General features: G+C 39.8%; 1 protein-coding gene across 2 annotated transcripts in view; it reads left to right on the top strand.

The window, feature by feature from the left end:
* Positions 1-19,447, top strand: part of NR3C2 (nuclear receptor subfamily 3 group C member 2) — a 327,150-nt gene that overhangs the window by 240,605 nt on the left and 67,098 nt on the right. For both annotated transcript variants that reach the window (XM_078069297.1, XM_036117125.2), the window contains exons 5-6: positions 17,009-17,359; positions 18,649-18,793. In XM_078069297.1, the coding sequence (XP_077925423.1) occupies positions 17,009-17,359; positions 18,649-18,793 (496 nt within the window). The remainder of the gene's footprint in view (positions 1-17,008; positions 17,360-18,648; positions 18,794-19,447) is intronic.

The raw sequence follows: 19,447 nt of genomic DNA, 5'->3' as shown, positions 1-19,447 counted from the left end.
TCCCAACTCATACATGTGTAGACATTTGCGCCCCTGAGGAGAACTGGGAGGAGCGCAAAGGGAGCAGAGTTCCATCTCCCCCCGCCCCCCCCCCCCGCACACAGTGCTCCCTCCCATGCCGTGGTGCTCCTCTCTCCAGCTTGTCATCGTGGGGTCTGAAGACGTTTGTGTGTGTGGTGTCTTCCCAGCCCTCAAGTGGGTCTGTTCCCCACACAGTTTGGGTCACATCATTAAACTTTTCCAGATAATGGTGGTGACACATTGTTGGCTTTCCAGTTGTTTCATGGTTAAACAAAAATCCTTATTAGGCTTTAAATATAAGATTTGATTAAAATAACATAGAGTCAAGAACAGATTCAAAATAAAACTTAAAAACTTAGTTCTATTTCATTTATTTACTTTAAGGTTCACTAACTGCCCTGTTCCCAGCAGGCTTTCCTATCCAATGGGTCAATTTTTTTCAAAATGTTTGACTCATTTTCTTCTTTAATAAGCAAAATCTGAAGCCTCCCCTTAGGTTATTTGAAATAAAATCAGCGGGATCCTGTGACAGAACATAAAGGCGTGAACACAGTGCTGGTTTGTTTTCAGCTCGCACACACCCCTTTCACTCCACCTGCTCACCCGGCCCCTGGGAAAGTTCCGCACCGCTCCTGGGCACTGGCCAGTGGGAGCAGCCCTGCCGGCCGCCCTGGGGTGCCCTCCACACAGTCAGTGACCCCCCTGCCCGCAGCTGCCTCTGCTTCTGTACTTTGGGGGAGTTCCTGCCATGGCCGCCTCACTGGGGTGAGTGACAGGGCCCCTTTGTCAGGCACAGAAAGGGCCTCCCATCTGCAGCAGACCTAGGCAGGCCGAGGGAGCCACCTGTATTCCTACGTGTATGAGGTTCCTGTCGGTGCCATAACAAAGTACCACAAGATTAGGACAACACACATTTGTCATCTTACCGTCCTAGAGGTCAGAAATCCAAAAGGGGTCTTGCTGAGCTAAAATGATCAATGTGTCAGCAGGCTGTGATCCTTGGTAGAGGCGCAAAGGGAAAATTAATTTCCTTGCCTTTTCCAGCTTCTGGAGGCTGCCCATATTCCTTGGCTCATGACCCCTTCCCGTCTTCAAAGCCAGATTAAATGCATCTCCCCTACTTTAATGTAATTAAATCTGCAGAGTCCCTTTTGCCCTGTAAGGTAACACATTCACGGGTTCTGGGGATTAGGAGGTAAACATCTTTGGGAGACCATTATTTTGCCATCACGCTATTCACAACCTATTTCCAATAAAACACAGTTTGTTGCCACTCTGGGATTTCTGGATGGCTTCCTGATTTGGGCCCTCTACATACTCACCCAGCTTATCCTCCTCTTCGCCTTACCTCCTGACACCACCCCTTCTTTCCCTGAAGCCACTCTGATTTCTTGTTCACAACCTTCTGGCTGTGCCTTTGTACGCACAGTTCTGAAATGGCCTACATTCCTCCCCTATGCTAATAAGTCTTTCTTACCCACTCCACACCTCCTTCAAAAAACTCATCTCCTCCGTAGTGAGTACACCTCTCACAGATCGGTCTTTCACACAGTGGGGAGAACTTCCATTCCTTTTTAGACAGTTCCAGGATATTATGTATGTATATAATTTATTAAGACTTCTTGTATAAAGCTTTTTATGACTTCCTTAGATGAGGTTAATTCGTACCTCCTCTGTACTTCCACAGCCTCTGTTGGAGCACTTACCAGATTTTACTACAATTATTTGTTTATAGGTATTTCTTGCCAAATAGTCTTTGAATTTCTCAGGAACAGAGCTGTTCCTTTGTCTTTATATCTAGAGCACTTAGAACAAGTCAGTGTTTGATAAATGCTTATGGAATAAATGAGTGAATGAATGAGCATGCAGTTAAACCTTGCACAAATATAACTAAGCTGACCTTAGCAAAAAATTTTAAGTTTGGTTAGACAGTTATTTAAGGCACAGTATTCTCATTTTGAAAACAGTCCCATAACAAAGATTCCAAGGATGATATTTTAAGAAAGTTCTACTATAAATATTATTGTTTCCATCCCCTTACCAGGAAGGTGCAGTTTCCAAAAAACATATGATAAGTCTTGATCATAATGTTGACTTATATAGTATAATTTGGCAACTCCTTAAATGATAATACATTGCAAAAAAACTTTTTTGTGTCTCTTTGTTCGTTAATGGGGAATTTTATGTGATGTTTGAACTCCTTAATTATTCTTATCTAACTACAATTTTTGTCACCAGCATGGGAGAATGGCATTTTGGGGTAGCTGTTGTAGCTGTTAAGGTGGAAATTCTAGCCCTGGTCTGATGATTGGTAGTGAAGCTTTAAGTTCAAGGTCAAGAGAGGCTCATTTGAGTTGGCCTAGAGTGAAAGGGCTAGAGAACTGAGCCTCCAAAATAAATGTAAATTTTAGACAGGGATATGAGGTAATGGAAAGAAAAGGAAAGAAAAATACAGGAGTGTGGCAGACCTGAGATGAGTAGGTTAAGATGAAGATTTGGTGGAGCAGCTTAGTGGGATCCTAAATCCCAAGGATCATTAACTACAATCAGTGGAATCCATGGTCTCTAGAACAGTTGTAATCCAAGGTCAAAGTCAAGCATCTGTGCTGATTTCAGGTGAGAGAAGAACCTGTCTTCCCAAGAACTTCACCAAGATTGACAGAAATGCTCAGCTCCTGTTTGGGCATCCAGTTGAGTAAAGCAGAAATAAGCAATGCTGTGTTCGTGACCATAAACATGAAGACAGTGTTCTGGTCCCATTTCTGGGAAATAGAGAAGCCTGCCAGCTGAAGAAGGAAAATGTTATCAGGGAGGACCTATAAGGCCTTCATCCATGAGAAAAATGTGAACCTACTTAACTGAACAGTGTAAAACTGTTGATTGAAGCAACTCTGTGCAGCTTATACCTGGAAATTCCTTTATATTGTAGTCATGTTTAATTGTATGCTTAATTTGGCTGCGTGTAGGGCTACCATTCATGGGATGGGGTAAGGGTGCAACTTCCGAAGATGAGAAACAGGCTATAAACCTACGGGTGTGGACCTTTTTACCTCCAGGTGGTGTCAGCAGGAAGTTGACCATGGGGAGTAGTGCCAGCAACACAGCTGAAGGAAGATTGTGTTTTGTTTCATTGCAGGAACAAATATTCTTTTAATGTATGGTTAGTAAGGAAGCCTATTGTATAAAACCCATCTTGAATTTTAATGTGGAATGTTGAAGTCAGTCAGTCATTACTCATTTTTTTTTTAAGAGTGTAATAACATACAGGATATGCACTTGTCAGTGAGTACATACACCCTTTGGGCGTGGTAGGGTACATGGCCATGGCTTTTGAATTGTAAACCTGATGCTGTGATTACACAAGCTGCGGGAACTTCTCTAGTGTGCTGGGTGTGTGTGCCCATGTTGCTGGCAAATTATGTTTGCACTGTAGAACAGATAATAAGATTTGGATTTCTAGAAGACTAAATGTGAATTTTAAGTATATGAATAGGTCCTAATCTTTTACAACACTAGCGATGCATACAGGGAATTTTGTATAGAATTCAACTATCTATGGAGCACAAGGGAAAACCTTCAGTGCTCTGTCTGAAGGGAGTAGCCAGCTCTCAGGTCCAGGCATTTGTTACCATGGGGGAAAATAGGCAAATCTTGCCAGAATTTAAGATTTCTTTTTGAGATATCAGAATTTTAAAATTTCTTGTGAAATATGCCAAATTCTGAAAGATGAAAATGAAGTTTTTTAAATTTTACTTAGCTCACTTTCCAGTTTATGACTTCTTCGATCAAGGAAACTAACTTTAGGAGCATAATAAATTAGTATGCTGCTTATTTCAGTTCTTGTTTGATTTTTTTTAATATAGTCTAAGAATTTAATTATCTTTCTAGCTTACTGTTCCTGTTTTTATCAACTTCCATAGTGTAAACTAGTGGTTCTCAATCGGGTCAGTTATATCCCCAGGGGAATATTAGGCAAAGTCTGGAAATATTTTTGGTTGTCACAACTTGGAGTGGGAGGATGCTACTGGCATTTAGGGAGTAGAGGGCCAGGGATGCTGCTAAATAGTCTACATTGCACAGGACAGAACCCAACAACAAAGAATTATCTGGCCTAAAATGTCAATAGTGATAAGATTGAGAAACCCTTGTATAGACCGTGTTTTTATTTCTGTGTCTCGCTCCTTCCCTTCCTTCCTGTCTTTCTTTTAGAACCTTTTCCTGGGTCCTCTCTGTTTCTCCTCCTTTCTGTAATCTCACTCAGAACCTTTAGGTTGGTGGTTGTCAATTTCAAAATGCAGGAAAAAAATCACGTGGGAGTTCCTAAAAAATGAAGACTGTCAGCCCCCACTTGTAGATATTCTGACCTGTAGATCTGGGTGGCTCAAGGTTCTGCATCTTGAAAAGCCCCAGGTGATCCTAAGGAAGACCATGCATTGACCACAGTTAGAGTGGTAGGGTAATCTTTGTTTTCAGATCATTTGTTTAGATCCTTTATTAGTTGAACTTCTCAATTACGTTGTTACTTTTATTAAGACTTTAAAATATACATGGCTTTTAATAATTATTTATACTTTGGGAAATAAAATGTATTTATGAACAAGTCATCCAAGTAGCTGGATAATATAGCTTATAGAGTTTCTTCCCAAAATTTCTGGTCTCTTTTCCCTACTTTTTTTGTAATATACCATATGTCTTCTCACTGGTTGAGAGCGGTTCCCTGAAAATACAAGATTAAAAACTTTTTTAAATGTATGAACCACGTCAAAAAAAAAAAAAAAAAAGCATGGACTGTAACAGCTGAAAATATTGGAAATAATCCACGTAAGTGATTCCTTAGCCAAACTGATGCGTGTGAAATGAATGTTACAAAAAATTAACTCCCTGGAGATGGTAGTTTAAGCCATGTACTTATTCCGTGGAGGCATAAAGGTGAGGGCAGTTGTAGGTACATAAGACCTGTTTCTCCAAATGCTGCCTGGCACTCAGGAAAACTGCATGTTCATGCAGGTACCTGCCTTCAGGGGCTTCAACTCTTGTCTGGCATTCTCTGTATTATGACGGCTGAGTACAAATCACAGGGCTTTGATAGGTCTACAGCAGTTGTTCTGTGTCTTGAAATTTATCATTAGAATGATACATGGCAATTACTGGGTCATTAATAAGGCATCTCCTCTGGGATGTTGTTACCAAAACAGATGTCCTTCTACACAGATAAGAAACTTACAGTCATGCAAACGATGTTGGTCTAACCAGCTTGCCACCAAGAGTCATGAGTAACTTTGTTATCCAACTTTGATCACTTTCTCATGATAATCCTGAAGAAACTATTTTAAGAAAGCCAGAATTCTATTTGGATGGCTTCGTGTTCATACCAATTAGCAGATATTAAAGTAGTTATCAGATGGCCTGGGGAGAGGTCTTTAGCTTCTCCCTCATAATTTTCATCAAATGCTTTCCAACCTCCTATAAATAAATATAGATAAATGTTTCACTGAGCAAATGTGTTTTCGTGGGTTTCTCTAAGCCCCTCCTCTATAAAAATTGTGATGCTGACACTAACAGGCCACTGAACTTGAAATGATGAGACAGAGTGTATATGTCACCTTAACCAGCTGGAATCTCAATGAATTCATCTTTCTGGAACTTTATTTCCTCTGATTTAAAAATGAGGGGATTAAACTGACTGTTTTGTGATGTCCCTTCTAGTTCTAGAAGGCTGTGATTCTGTTAGAGTGCCCACAATTTGGATATCAGATGTTGAATTAGTGAGGGTCATTTGGGGCAGGGGAAGATCACAGCGTTTCCCTGCATCCCTACCCCTTCCCCAAGGATGGGTCAGTGTTAAGGGCAGAATCATTTCCCATCATTGCACCCACAAAAAGGAACCCATGCTGCTGTGTCTAACTCAGAGATACTAACTGGGCCCTAAGAATAGGGATGTAGAGGACCTCTTTCCTGGATTCTATCTCTAGATAGAATAGGTTCTTCTTTGAGGTTAAAGAGTTAAAAAAAATTATTTTTGGCCTTTCCCTTTTTCGTCTCTCATTGGACTCTCTCAAGGTTAGAAGTTGCAGGGCTGCCTGCCCTCTACTATAATAGTTGGCTCCCTGCTTCTTGGAGGACACCCGACCTGCCTTTGTGATCATACAAAGGCTGGGTTGAGGCTTGGAGCTGTTTTCTGGTTAGACTGGCCTAGCTCATTGGGGTTTGGGGTGAAACCTAACAAAACATACTCTCTGTTTCCCTCAGCACTTTATTAGAGAATGGTGACCGTAGTCATCACATTAAGAAATGCAGCTGGTTATAGAATGTCAGCAAAGCATTCATTCATTTATTTGCACTTTTTCCTCTTTGTTCAGTAAGCACTTATTTAACATCTACTGTGTGCTTCCATAAGTTCTAAGCATTAGAATACAGAATTGAAACAAATGAATATAGAGTATATCATTATGTTGGGCATGTCTCATGATCTTTATTCTCTATGATCATATCTGTAAAGGTAGAATAGTTGAATCTAAAAAAGAATTTCGAATCCTAACTCTGGGCCCAAAGAAATTACCATGAAAGATTACAAATTCTCTAATGGGAAGGTTATAGGCTTGTATCATCCCCCATTCAATTATGGAAGTTAAAAATTATTATGGGCACTAAAAATGGTGTTTTACATGGTATGTGACGTGGAACGACATTGTCCATGTGAAAATCATAGCACAAAATTGGCCCCAACCCAAATCAGCAATGAAGAACTGACTCCTAGCCAAGACCTCTGCTCTGGGGTTGACAGCCGTGCGCCACCCCGTGACACTAGAAGAGGCTCGTTCTAACACCTGCAAAGCCATCAGTACAATTTTTCATCAAAGGCACCATCAATTCTTCAGAGCTACATAGAGGGGTGTTAAAAAATCACAACATGCTAGCAGACTATGTTTTAAACGAAGGGAAACCTATCTTCGGAATATAAGCAGAATACTAATGGGAAAATGGCAGGCAATTTGTGAGAAGAAACCATAACTGTTTTTGTTTAATCTCCTTATTGTAAATGTGACATTACTTTAAAAATTACTAACAGTGACATAAATCTGAATTACAGCATGAAAGAAAAACTTTCAGAATGGCCCAGTTATCCTTCCTGAACTACTTAAAGGGTTTCCAGAAGACCTCCTCAGGGCAGTCCATTTTCCAGCTTTGATGGAGAAGGGTTGGCTTGTTTTCATCTAAATCTATGGTTCAATCTCCTATGTGAAGGAAAAATAGTTTATAAGGAATCACAGAATATAAAAAGGGATTTAACATTTACTTCTCCTAAAAGTTTCTTTTTATGGGTTAGCATCATATTTATTAAGAATTTTCTTGGGGCGCCTCAGTGGCTCAGTCGTTAAGCGTCTGCCTTTGGCTCAGGTCATGATCCCAGGGTCCTGGGATCGAGCCCTGCATCGGGCTCCCTGCTCCGTGGGAAGCCTGCTTCTCCCTCTCCCACTCCCCCTGCTTGTGTTCCCTCTCTCTCTGTCTCTCTCTCTGTCAAATAAATAAATAAAATCTTTAAAGAATTTTCTTGAGTTCTTTCTGCCCACGGGTCTTGTCCACCACCTTTTTTGCCCCAGGGGGAAAAAAAAACTTTCTTAAATTCTTTCTTGGACCTTTTTTTTTTTTCAAATGTGGCTAAATGATATAAAATTGAGATGACTTTAAATTTGAAACTTAAATGGAAAGCATATTCTTTTAAAGATGCTTTTGTCCTGCCTGCTGTGCTGAATTAGCTTGTGAGAGAGCCACCAAAGCTCTGGAATTTACACTGTGGCAGAATACCAGATGAAAAAAATAGCTGTTCGTCTTCTAAACAGAGCTGAGAGGTCAGGCATGTGTGTCCGCCCCCACCCTGGCATGGCTCTGCTCACCACCAGGCAGCTGAGAAGGCTCCTCCTCAGCGGTGACCTGAGACCTGCCAACACAAGACATCATCAGAGTGCCTCAAAATGTTTTAGCGCTAACCCTGTGTGCAGAGGAAAGCTGGAATGAAAACACGAGAAGCAAATGCAAGAGAATCACTTATTCAAAAAAGGCCATTTGGTTTGGCTCCGCTTTATCTGGGAGTTTCCAGACCAATTCAGCCTGTATCCTGAAGAGATCCCAGCCTAGAAAAATAATTTTTTTTTCAAGTACATGCAGCATTGGCTACTATTAATTCTTAATTTAGACTTATTCTGATAATGTCAGTGGAATAAAATGTAGAGTAATATTTATTTAAAATGCATGAAAGCTACAAACATTGACATTTGTTTTCTCTTTCCTCAGGCCTATTTAATTTCCCCCCCAACTTGATGGCATCCTGTTAACTCATTAACATGTTTACTTATCCTTTTTTTCTATTAGTGTTAGCTTCTAATATGAAGATTTTTAAAAATTCTGCTTGGCTTCTTTGTCTTGCATTTTTTAAATGTTCAAATACTAGAGTGATAGTGCTCAGAAATGCAGAATGTTTTCTGTTATGCCAATTGTGAAAAATACGTGTTTATATCAATTCATGAGATTATTATTCTGTGTTTGGTTATCTAGTTCACCAATTTTTTTTCTTGCTAAGTAGTTTTAATAATTTTTAATCGTTCAGTTATAATCTCAACATTGGTAGTCTCAACTAAAACCTCGTCAGTTTACTTTTATGTAAGTGATGTAAAGCACTACTTATAATTTGATTAAAATTGAGATGACTTTATATAAAATATGCTGTTAAGTAATAGTCCTTAAAAATAATTAAAACTATAATGATGTGGCTCTAAGTAATTATTTTACAAAAAGAATATTGAGCTAAGGCTAAAATATTTTAAAGAAAACTGGTCTTGGAGACAAAACTATCCTCCTAGTCTGCATATTTTTCCATCCCACTCCATAGTTTTTCTTTCTTCGGTACACAAATAATAGTCATTAAAAGAAATCTGAAATTGAATTTAGGTAACTTCCCTCATTGCATTAGAATTCTGGAATACTTGCGAATTGTAAGGTCACTGGGTACAATGAAAGGGACCGAGATGAAGAAGCCATTGCAGTGAAGTAGGAGCAAATGCTAAGAGGGAAAAACAGGACAATTGAAACATGCCTAAAAAGTGATGTGCAGACAAATGTTAAAGCATTATATTTTCAGTGTTCTCTTAGAGCTTATTTGTAGAATTTTTTGCTGAAAATGTAAAGAAAAATGCCATTAACCTAGGGTAAATAACCTAATATACCTATTGGGTAAACTTATTTATATATTTATAAATATAAATAAGTAAACATGTATGTGTGTGTGCATGTGTGCGTGTGTGTGTGTAATACTACTTAAGGTAGATCCCACTTAGCTGGCTTTCTGGTTTGAGGAGGTATGCCTGGGGCCCTTTTTGTGGGTTTTCTGCCCAGCATGTGTCCTAGCATCTGACCAATTCTTTTTGGCCTGAGCCAAAGGAGGATCACGCGAGGGTGCAGGAAGGCACAGTAAATTAAGCTGGGCACTGTAGTCTGTTTCCAGGTCACTGCCTTCTCCCTCTTTCTCATACCTTGCTCACCCTTTGACCTTGTTAGAGCAGTAATGTTTCTTCATAAAACATTCTTAATGAGACTATTTACCTTGCATACCCAATGAGATCATGCTTCATGTAATAAATTCTGTGCTCAAACATATGCCAAGAAGGCAACTCTTGCAGCTGTTAAAGAATTAACTTTTTGACTGAGGGAGGGGCCTTTTGCTTGGCAGCCATGGCTATCATGACCCTGTTTTTCTTATTTTAAGTATATTATAAAGCTAGATGGAGGTTTTCCTCTCCTTTTTTTTCCCTTTTGCTAATTTGTTTGTGTTTTGTTTTACGTCCACAGATCTGTCGATCTTGAGCATAGCATAGTTATTCCTAAAGAATGTGAAATTTACAAAGCAGATAAATAATATGTATTTCTTTCAAGAATGTTCATCTGATTTCAAAGATCTCTTTGTCCAAAGAACTCAACTCTCAGTCACAACGGAGCTTAGGACCTTTATTTTTTATCAGAAGTAGTGAGTTCTTCCTCCCCAGTGAATACTATTTTTTATACAGCCAGTTTGAATTCTGTATCTTTTGGTACCTCCTTCCATCAGAATGAAGGTGCCCTCACCTGAGCAAAAGCATAAAGCCTGGGACACCTGCTACAGCAGCAGCAGCCCCCAAGTACCCCAAAGTTGACCGTTCTGCCCAGGGAATGAGGAGACAGAATACCTGTGTATTGGTACAGGTCGTAATATGCCTCCTACTGAAAAGACTAATCTCTTCAATAGAGGCCACCTAACGGTAACCCTGCTGAACTCGTAGACGCCATTGGAGGGCCAGGCCCTTTTTCACCCCCCTTTGACTTCATGATTTGATGTCACCTGCACACGTAATGGGGCTTCTCTCCTCTGTTTTTCCATTGTCATTACCACAGCTCAGCGCCTACCGCCTCTGCCACAGCCCCGTCAGTGCCTTGTGACCCTGTGCAAACCACCGTACCGTCTGTGTGATGGTGGGGACAGCAGTACCGGCCTCACAAGGCACTTCTGAGGATTCAATGAGATATTTTACAAGATACCGTCCTAGCACTTAACAGATTCTCAGTGAATGGCAGCTCTTTACTATCACGATTTCCCCACTAATGAAACTAGTTTAAGGGAGTCCCAGCCTGGCCACACCTGGAAGACCTGCTGCATCACCTTCGGAACTCTGGCCCAAGATGGAACCCTCTCCACACACAGCCTCCTTGTACACACATTCCCGAGTCTGACTGGCATTAAAAGAAAAAAGGGAGGGGAAAAAATGTTGCTAAATATAAGAGGAAAAAATAATATTTATATACCTACAGAAAATATAAATGCCATAAAAACAATCATTAATCATCTGTCTAGCCCCAGAAGTACCTTGTAGGCAGAGGCTTGCGTTGCACCTTTCCGACCTCCTGTCTCCAGCAGGGAAAGTAGCAGAATATGTCATTGGGGGTTATCTTCCAGAACCTTGTTACTATCTCTGCAAAATTAGTAGACCCCCTATTCTGGCTGCCTCAGATTCCCTTGAGTCTCTCTGATGAGATTTGGCTTCTGGTGTGAGGGACTCTCCTCTTAGAGGAGTCAGTGGGGCTTAACTTTGGGTGGATCCCTACACAGGAAGGTGGCCTGGCCCAAGTGGGTCTTCAGTGTAACCTGAATCACACCAGAAGCAAACCAGAGCATGGTGGGAATTAATGCAGAGGGATACAGGAAAACGTGACCTCCAATAGAAAGATAAAACAACTTCTCCCTCCCATCGTCTGACTCTCCCAAGTATCTTGTCAGTACCACTGATCCCACACTTATCATAGCCTGCTTTACAAACCTAATTACTTTCTTATGTATGGATCCAACTTCCTTCCCCAAGATTCTCATCTCTTGTCCAGACTCCGATACTGTTATTCAACATTGCACTGCTTCCAGAACCAAGACTCCTTCTACACAGTGGGTAGATACTGGTTATTGGCTAAGTAGTAAAGAAACATGTTCTCCAATAGCAACAAAATTATATTTATTATAGATGTGAAGATATCTATGGATATTTGTACACACATTAAAATATAATATATGGATATCCACTAATTTGGAACATCTTTTCCCCCAGGTTTATTGAAGTTATGATTAACAAATAAAGATTACATGTATTTAATATGTACTGTGTGGTACTGTGATATAAGTAAACCTGTGTAATGATTACCACAAGCTACTATATCCATCACCTCATACAGTTACCATTATGTGTGTGTGTGTATGTGTGTGTGTTGTGTGTGTGTGTGTGTGTGTGTGTGTGTGTGGAATGTCTTTTAAAGTGGTCAGAAGTTGGGTTTGAGTTTGACTTGGCATATTTTCTGTGTTACTAACATCAATAATGCCTGTTAATTTATTAAATTATGTACATTACTGTGAGAATGTTTAGAGATACTTTTTAAAACACCCTGTTTTCAAGTTCTTTAACCACTCAAGGAGTATTTATAAACAATTGAAATGCCACTTTTTTATTATCAGTTGAGAATCTACTCATTCATTCATGAAGCAGGGTGCCCCTGGATGCTTACCCCAGTTCCAGGGGTGTGTATTGTCTTGTGAACAATAGATGCTCTTTTTCCTGTTAGTACCAATGGGAGAGGTTTTGCTGTGAAACCAATTAAACCTGTAGAAAGATGACATTCCTTGCTTTGGTTTTACGACACAGAAATACTTGGTTTTCCCCCCAGCTCTCTCAGTATGCCATTTCTGGCAATAGAAAGGCAAAAAGCAGTTATGCAAATAAAGAGGATGAGGAGGAGAGGAAAACATGAGCAGGGCAAGGGTGGCAGGAGAAATGGTCTGTTAAAAGAGGGATGATGAGGTGGGTGCTGTTATTGTCCTGTGGGTTCAATCCAGAAGTTATATTTGCCCTGTGAACAGAAAACACATGTTTACATATAACCTGAGTATATCCTCTCTAATATTTACTTCTGAGACCTAAATTTCAAGACATGGCATGGAGCATCTCCAAAATGACAGAATTCGGGGCGCCTGGGTGGCTCAGTCGGTTAAGCGTCCGCCTTCGGCTCAGGTCATGGTCCCAGAGTCCTGGGATTGAGCCCCTGCATCGGGCTCCCTGCTCTGCGGGAAGCCTGCTTCTCCCTCTCCCACTCCCCCTGCTTGTGTTCCCTCTCTCGCTGTGTCTCTCTCTGTCAAATAAATAAAATCTTAAAATAAAATTAAATTAAATTAAATGACAGAATTCTCACTTTAAATTTTTCCAGTGAAACACTGTGATTGAAAAAAATCCCATACCAGTCTTTATTCTAACTCCAGAAGAAGAAGAAGAAGAAAAGCTGTCCTAATTACCCATTTCTAGGACTAAAATATCTTTAACTGAACATACTTGAGAAAGATCACGATGAAAGTACTATGAGAACCTAGTTTACCCCCTCATTTTACTATGAGATGCAAGAATGATAGAATTCCTAGCCAGGCATCATTCTACCCAACCAGTAGTTTGTCAAAAAGGTATCTTACAGGTCCTATCAGCCTCAGAGAGTAAACCAAAAAGGAAGTCTTGCCATGCTACGTTTAAGGCCTTTGTGAAATCGTGAGAGCTCACTGGGAATTTTTCACACTTTTTAGAAGGTCCAGCCAGATGCTCCCTGCTTGCTTCTGCATATTGGTCAGGATGGGAAGCAGGGCCTCCCCATTGCATAGCTCCTGGGGGAGCAATTCATGGAGAATCTATAGAGTTCTGTCTCCCAGCAGTGCCAGGAAAAAGTGGCTGCCAAGATGCTGTTAGTAATTAAGGACTTGGCAGCTGAGGGCAGCCAGTAAACACATACTAGTTACTGTAACATCCAGGTAGAACAAGGGAAACTCCTTTAGGTTTAAGTGGGACTGGGACATGTTTGCAGTCACATTAATGCACCCCCCCCCCCCCGTGCATGTGCACACACCCACCCATAGCTGTCGCTGGCACTTAAGAAATAAAGTGTGGCTCTGGCCACCTGGGAGCATGCGTTCCCAAGCCCAATGCCCATTAACTCCATGTTAATTTAGTAAGGTGGTTGGTAGGCAGTGTTAAGACCCCAAATTTTTGTTCACTGATGCTTTGGATAAACATGCTTATTAAGGATCTTTGGCAAAAGATGTTCCTGTGTAATTAGCAAACATCTTAATTATACACTTGGACTTGAAGCTTGTGCTAATCTTAAAGTATAAAAATGACGCAAATTAGGTAAAGAGAAAAGGATTAGAAGGGAAGCCGCATAGCGTAACTCCATTACTAGAGTATAATAATTTATTCAAGTTTATTAAAATTTGAATTTGAAATAAATTCAACATATATTGAGTACCCATAAGCATCATGGAAAGGATGTTATAGGAACACATGAGACACTATTACCAACTTTTAGGAGCTTTCATTTTAGAATATAGCGTGTATTAGAAGAGCAGCATAAAATTTTCAAGCGTTTTAGAAAGACTACTTTGAGTAATAAAAGTGTAATTAATTATGTAACTCCCCATGCTTTTAGAAAAGATATTGGATGAATACATGTGGCTGCAGAATCTGCACACTGAAAATATTACCCTGAGCTATTTTACAGAGTATTTATTATTCGATGTCAAGTGTGTCCCACATACATCCACAAAATCACAGGGTAAAGTTAAATGTACCTGAAATACTAAGCAGAATGTTGATAATCTGCTCACTAGGTTACAGGCTACAGGACATAGCCTTGTGGATAAGTGCTAGAGAAAGCGTTAAGCTCTCTTCTTCGTGATATTTCATGGCATTGACCTTAAATCAGCCAGGAGAATAAACACAGCATTATAGACCTAAGGCCTAAAACAAATAGGAGTTTTATAATTAATTTGCAAGCAAATATCACTTTTAATAAAAGTTGAAAATATAACCCTTGGCTATTTCTAGTCAATCAAATTATGGTTATCATCAGATGTAGTCCTACAACGAATGAGGACATTTTAATGAACTGGAATATTTTAAATATTTTCAAAATTATGGAAAGAATGCAAGTACCATTGAAATACTATTTCAGACGTTAGTAATAATTTCCAGTGTGTTTTTATTTTTCTTACCCAGTTAGCCCTCTACGAGATAGGAGAGGGAAGCCTCATCAACTCCATTTTTCAGATGAATCAGTTGAGGCTTAGAGAAAAGTTCATGTGACACAGGCAGTTCCAAGTATCTGATTCCCCAAGTAATCACTGTAGGCTATTGGCGAGGCACCTGGCTGATTTCTTTTCTTGGTGGTCTCTCACTCATCCATTCCTCAGAATCATCTGAGTTCCCCACTGTAAGCTCGGCACTCTTGGGCAGGACTCGTTCGCAGCTTCCTATTAGCATATGTGAATATGATACATTTGCTTTTCATTGAAACAGTTCCGAAAAATCAGATTTTTCTGCCACAAATCTTTTATTGAAGGAGGTACTCTATAAAGAAATGAAATGTTTTGAAATGACTGTTTTAAAATTGTTCTGCTAGGGGCGCCTGGGTGGCTCAGATGGTTAAGCGTCTGCTTTCAGCTCAGGTCATGATCCCAGGGTCCTGGGATTGAGTCCCGCATCGGGCTCCCTGCTCAGCAGGGAGCCTGCTTCTCCCTCTGCCTCTGCCTCTCTCTCTCTCTCTCCCTGTCTCTCATGAATAAATAAATAAAATCTTTAAAAAAAAAAATAAAAAAAATAAAATTGTTCTGCTAATTTTAAACTCCTTAAAGATAGGAATTATATCTTTTAAGCCCAGTTCCAATATTTAATGGTTGTGTGGCAAAGAGATCTGTTGTTGGCTAGTGCCTTGTCTTGTATCTAAATTGGTAAGTGTTTCTGTGATGAATGTGGTAAATATTAATGGCCACAATTGTAATCATGAATGGTGGTTTTTTAAAATCAAGTTAATTAGTGTGGCATATTTCTACTCTACATTAAATTTGTATTCTACAAATCCCTTACATCTTAGAACTAAGTAGTAGGTGGCTGGTCCTTCAAGAATTTTGAAATAAAGTCTTCAGTAAAATTGGAAACCTTGCATTTGCAAATGTATCAAAGTATCACCATCAAAATATGGTGATAAGTTATCACCATAGCTCGAAGTTCAGTTTGGCATTTCTAAGCTTTCTTTCCTTTTTATCCATTCAGTCATCCATCCATCTTCCCAGTTATCTGTCCGTCTCTCCATCCACCCCATGCACCTGCTGTCCACCCCTCAGCCCTCCCATCTGCCTTCCAGTCTCCCTTCCACCTCCCCAGTCTTTCATTTCTCATTGTCTATTTTAAGGGCCCTTAAAGGAAATGAGAAAGAAAAACAGTTGTTATTAAACTTAATACTGACCCTTTGGTTTTCATTAAAATGACCACATTATATTTATTGTCCAAAATATGGCACTTCTAAGAGTAAACAGAGTGCTACTGGTAATCATGCTGGGAAAACCAGCATAAACCAGGACTGTTCTGGGCAAATCAGAACATAAGGTCACTCGTACATAATATGTTCTCCTAAAAATCTAAAGTGGGATTCCATTATAGTATTATTATATTTTTTTTAGTTCTAGATTATATGATATGTGAATTGTTTATATTAAAAAAATTGAGGCAGATTTTTAAAGATTTTATATGTGTGTATTGGTGTAACTTAAACCTGATTTTTTTGTGGCATTAATTCCTGTACGTGTAGTAGTTAGCTCTCTAATTTGAAATCATCTAGGTATTTAATTTATTCCCTTTTGTTGCCTTGCTTTGGGGTTGATTGCTCTCCCATTAATTCAGTGGACATCTACAAATCACTGTCTCCAGATATAGCATGTACCGAGGTGCCAGAGGGGCTGTAAACAAGGAGGGACACCCAATCTTTGTGTTTCGGCGGTTCACAGTATAGCTGGGGGTGTAGGGCTAGCAGCATTTACACCAAATAACTGTGCATAAGCCAGCAATTGCACATGGACCAGAACAGGAAGAGTAAGTGGTAGAGAAGCACCAAGAAGAACTAGTAAAGGGGCCAGGGAGAGCTAATTTGAGGAAGCAGAGACAGCACTAGAATAATAAGACCCATTCTGGCACTTGTTGGTGACTTGTTGGTGGATAATACCAGGAGTTACTGGCTTCTGTAAGATTTAACTGAGGCGTATGTAACTTATTAGCATACGAAGTAATTTTTCCTTCCTCTGAACTCCCATCTCTCTCATGTGTTAGCTGTGTGATCGTAGACAGATTTCTTAACCCTCTGGTCTGTTTCCTCATTATAAAATAAGAATCTTAATAGTACCTACTCATAAAATCGTTAAATTGGTTAATTGATATGAAATAGGACTGTGCCTGGTATTAGAAAAATACTGAAAAGGGACTGTTTCTGTTAGTATAGCAAGACATCTTTCAAAGAAAAGTAATCCATTTCAGTCAGTGTTTAATTGTAACTTACCTCATGTAATGTATCCCAAACATAAACTAAATTTACCCTTATTGTTTATAATGTTTTACAGCTCGAAAGTCAAAGAAGTTGGGCAAGTTAAAAGGTATTCACGAGGAACAGTCACAGCAGCAGCAACCCCCGCCCCCGCCCCCGCCCCCCCAGAGCCCCGAGGAAGGGACGACGTACATCGCTCCCGCCAAAGAGCCCTCAGTCAACACAGCGCTGGTTCCTCAGCTCTCCACAATCTCACGAGCACTCACACCTTCCCCTGTCATGATCCTTGAAAACATCGAGCCTGAGATTGTGTATGCAGGCTACGACAGCTCAAAACCAGACACAGCCGAAAACCTACTCTCGACTCTAAACCGCTTAGCAGGCAAACAGATGATCCAAGTCGTGAAGTGGGCAAAGGTACTTCCAGGTAGGACCGCCTCTCCTGTCACGGCCTGCATCCTGAACTAGAGAGGTCAGGGCAGCAGATGTCACCATCTCCAGCAGTGCAGTTGGAGTTAGCTTCCCGTTAAATCCTCATACCAGATTTGTTTCATCGATATCAAATTAATCGAGTGTGTAAGGAAACTCTGTTCATGTGCTCATTTCTCCTGAGATGTTCGGGCTGCGGGTTCTATTATTAATATACATTTCTTGTGTTGATGATTGAAAGGGGACATTTCAGACCCAAAATATTTATAAGGTAAAATACATTCTGTTATGAGAGTACAAGGTGAGCCCTTTATCAGCAGCTTGTAACCAGGGCCAATCTAAGCACAGACAAGAAAACTAAGACCTGTCAAGTAAGTTGTATGAGACCCTGAAAGACTATTCTTTCTGAAAATATCATCTTACCTCCAGCACCCTTTAAATTGTCCTTGAAATTCCTACTCTAGTCATTTTTTGTGCTCTAAATTTTATTAATAAGGCCCCTATTAATCTACAGAAAAATCACTTAGACTGGCTATCCCATTGTCCCAGTTCATTAATCAAAGCAGTTTCTTGGATTATCTGTGGTCAGCCAGGGCCCTAAGAGAAAAGATTGGGGAAAGCTCCGATAGTTGTTTCTTTGAAGAGGAGCTTGCCCAGGTGAAACTCTACAAATGGAAGAATACCATGATGCCCCTGGGAATACAGGGGATGAGAAAAGGAATAAAAGAAGGGCTAACTTAGGCCCAGATGGGAAGACTGTGGGAGAGGGCAGGACAGGTACCAAGGATGCTCATTCTACTTCACAACTTTGTTGGAGTCCAGTATTACCCCCAGAAGAAAGGAAACAAGGAATGGTATTTTTTCAACCACCCCAAATTCACGAAAATTAAAATCTTCCACCATGATAGCAGAAATGCAGGAGTTGACAGTTAATTACTAAAATATTCCTTATTTTAATGTTACTGTGAGTAGAATGAAGCAAGTTTTACAGGTTAATATAAATTCTTTCAGTCTAACCAATGGTTTTAGACCGTTATCCACAATGAAACTGCCTGAACTCCCTGGTTTTATTTGTCCTGGCAGTTCACCCTCATTGAAAATTTGGGGTGAATTTAGAATGAAATGTTGAACAGGGCCATGCCCACGGTAGGTGCTCCTTAAATGACTGTTGAACTAATTTGAGTCTGTTAGAGACAGGTGACTGTTTGGGGTTGCCTTAAGAAGCTTCTTCCTGGAATGTACTTAAATGCTAAGTGTATTTCTGTGATTAATTGTTCTGTTCTTCAGGATTTAGAAACTTGCCTCTTGAGGACCAAATTACCCTAATCCAGTATTCTTGGATGTGTCTATCATCATTTGCCTTGAGCTGGAGATCGTACAAACATACAAACAGCCAATTTCTCTATTTTGCGCCAGACCTAGTCTTTAATGAGTAAGTACCTATTAATTAGCCTTCATAAAATAAACTGCAGAGTTATTTGTTATGCTTTTTTTATGATTTCTAAACATAAATCATATGTATATTTGTGAAAGAATCCACTGACACTAGCTAGCATTTTTAAGAGGAAAAAATCCTATCATTTAAGAATTTAAAAATTACTTTTTGCAGACTTACCATGCACATGTCTGAGTATATATAAATCAGTATATATAGTTCTCATATAATAGTATGTGGGAATTGTCCCAAAAGAAAGATGATCCAGTTGGCTCTAGAAACTTGACTGGTACAAAGCCACCATTAATAGAAAACAGTTTCTTTTGGTATCTCCTCCAGTTGAGAAGACTATCTAATTTCTAGGAAATGTGAATGTATGAAGTGCCAGTTTTTGCACGCATTCATATAGTGGTTCTATGGTTAACAGTATACAGCTGCTCAGTGTGTTTTCATGACACTCAAAATTACCCTTCTTTGCAATCATAAAAAAAGCCAAAATGTGGTAGTGAAACGTCTTTAGTTTCATGATGCATTTTAAAAGATCAAAAGAATTGTAAGATTTCTTTGGCCATGAATTCCTTCCTATGTTAAGTTTACACTTTTTGCATTCTACATTAGCACATTTCGTGTATGTTTATTTCCGGCAGTGCT

The sequence above is a fragment of the Halichoerus grypus genome, chromosome 3, assembly GCF_964656455.1.
Source record: "Halichoerus grypus chromosome 3, mHalGry1.hap1.1, whole genome shotgun sequence".
Lineage (NCBI taxonomy): Eukaryota > Metazoa > Chordata > Mammalia > Carnivora > Phocidae > Halichoerus > Halichoerus grypus.
The sequence above is the reverse complement of the archived record's forward strand: the minus strand, read 5'-3'. Positions and strand labels throughout refer to the sequence as shown.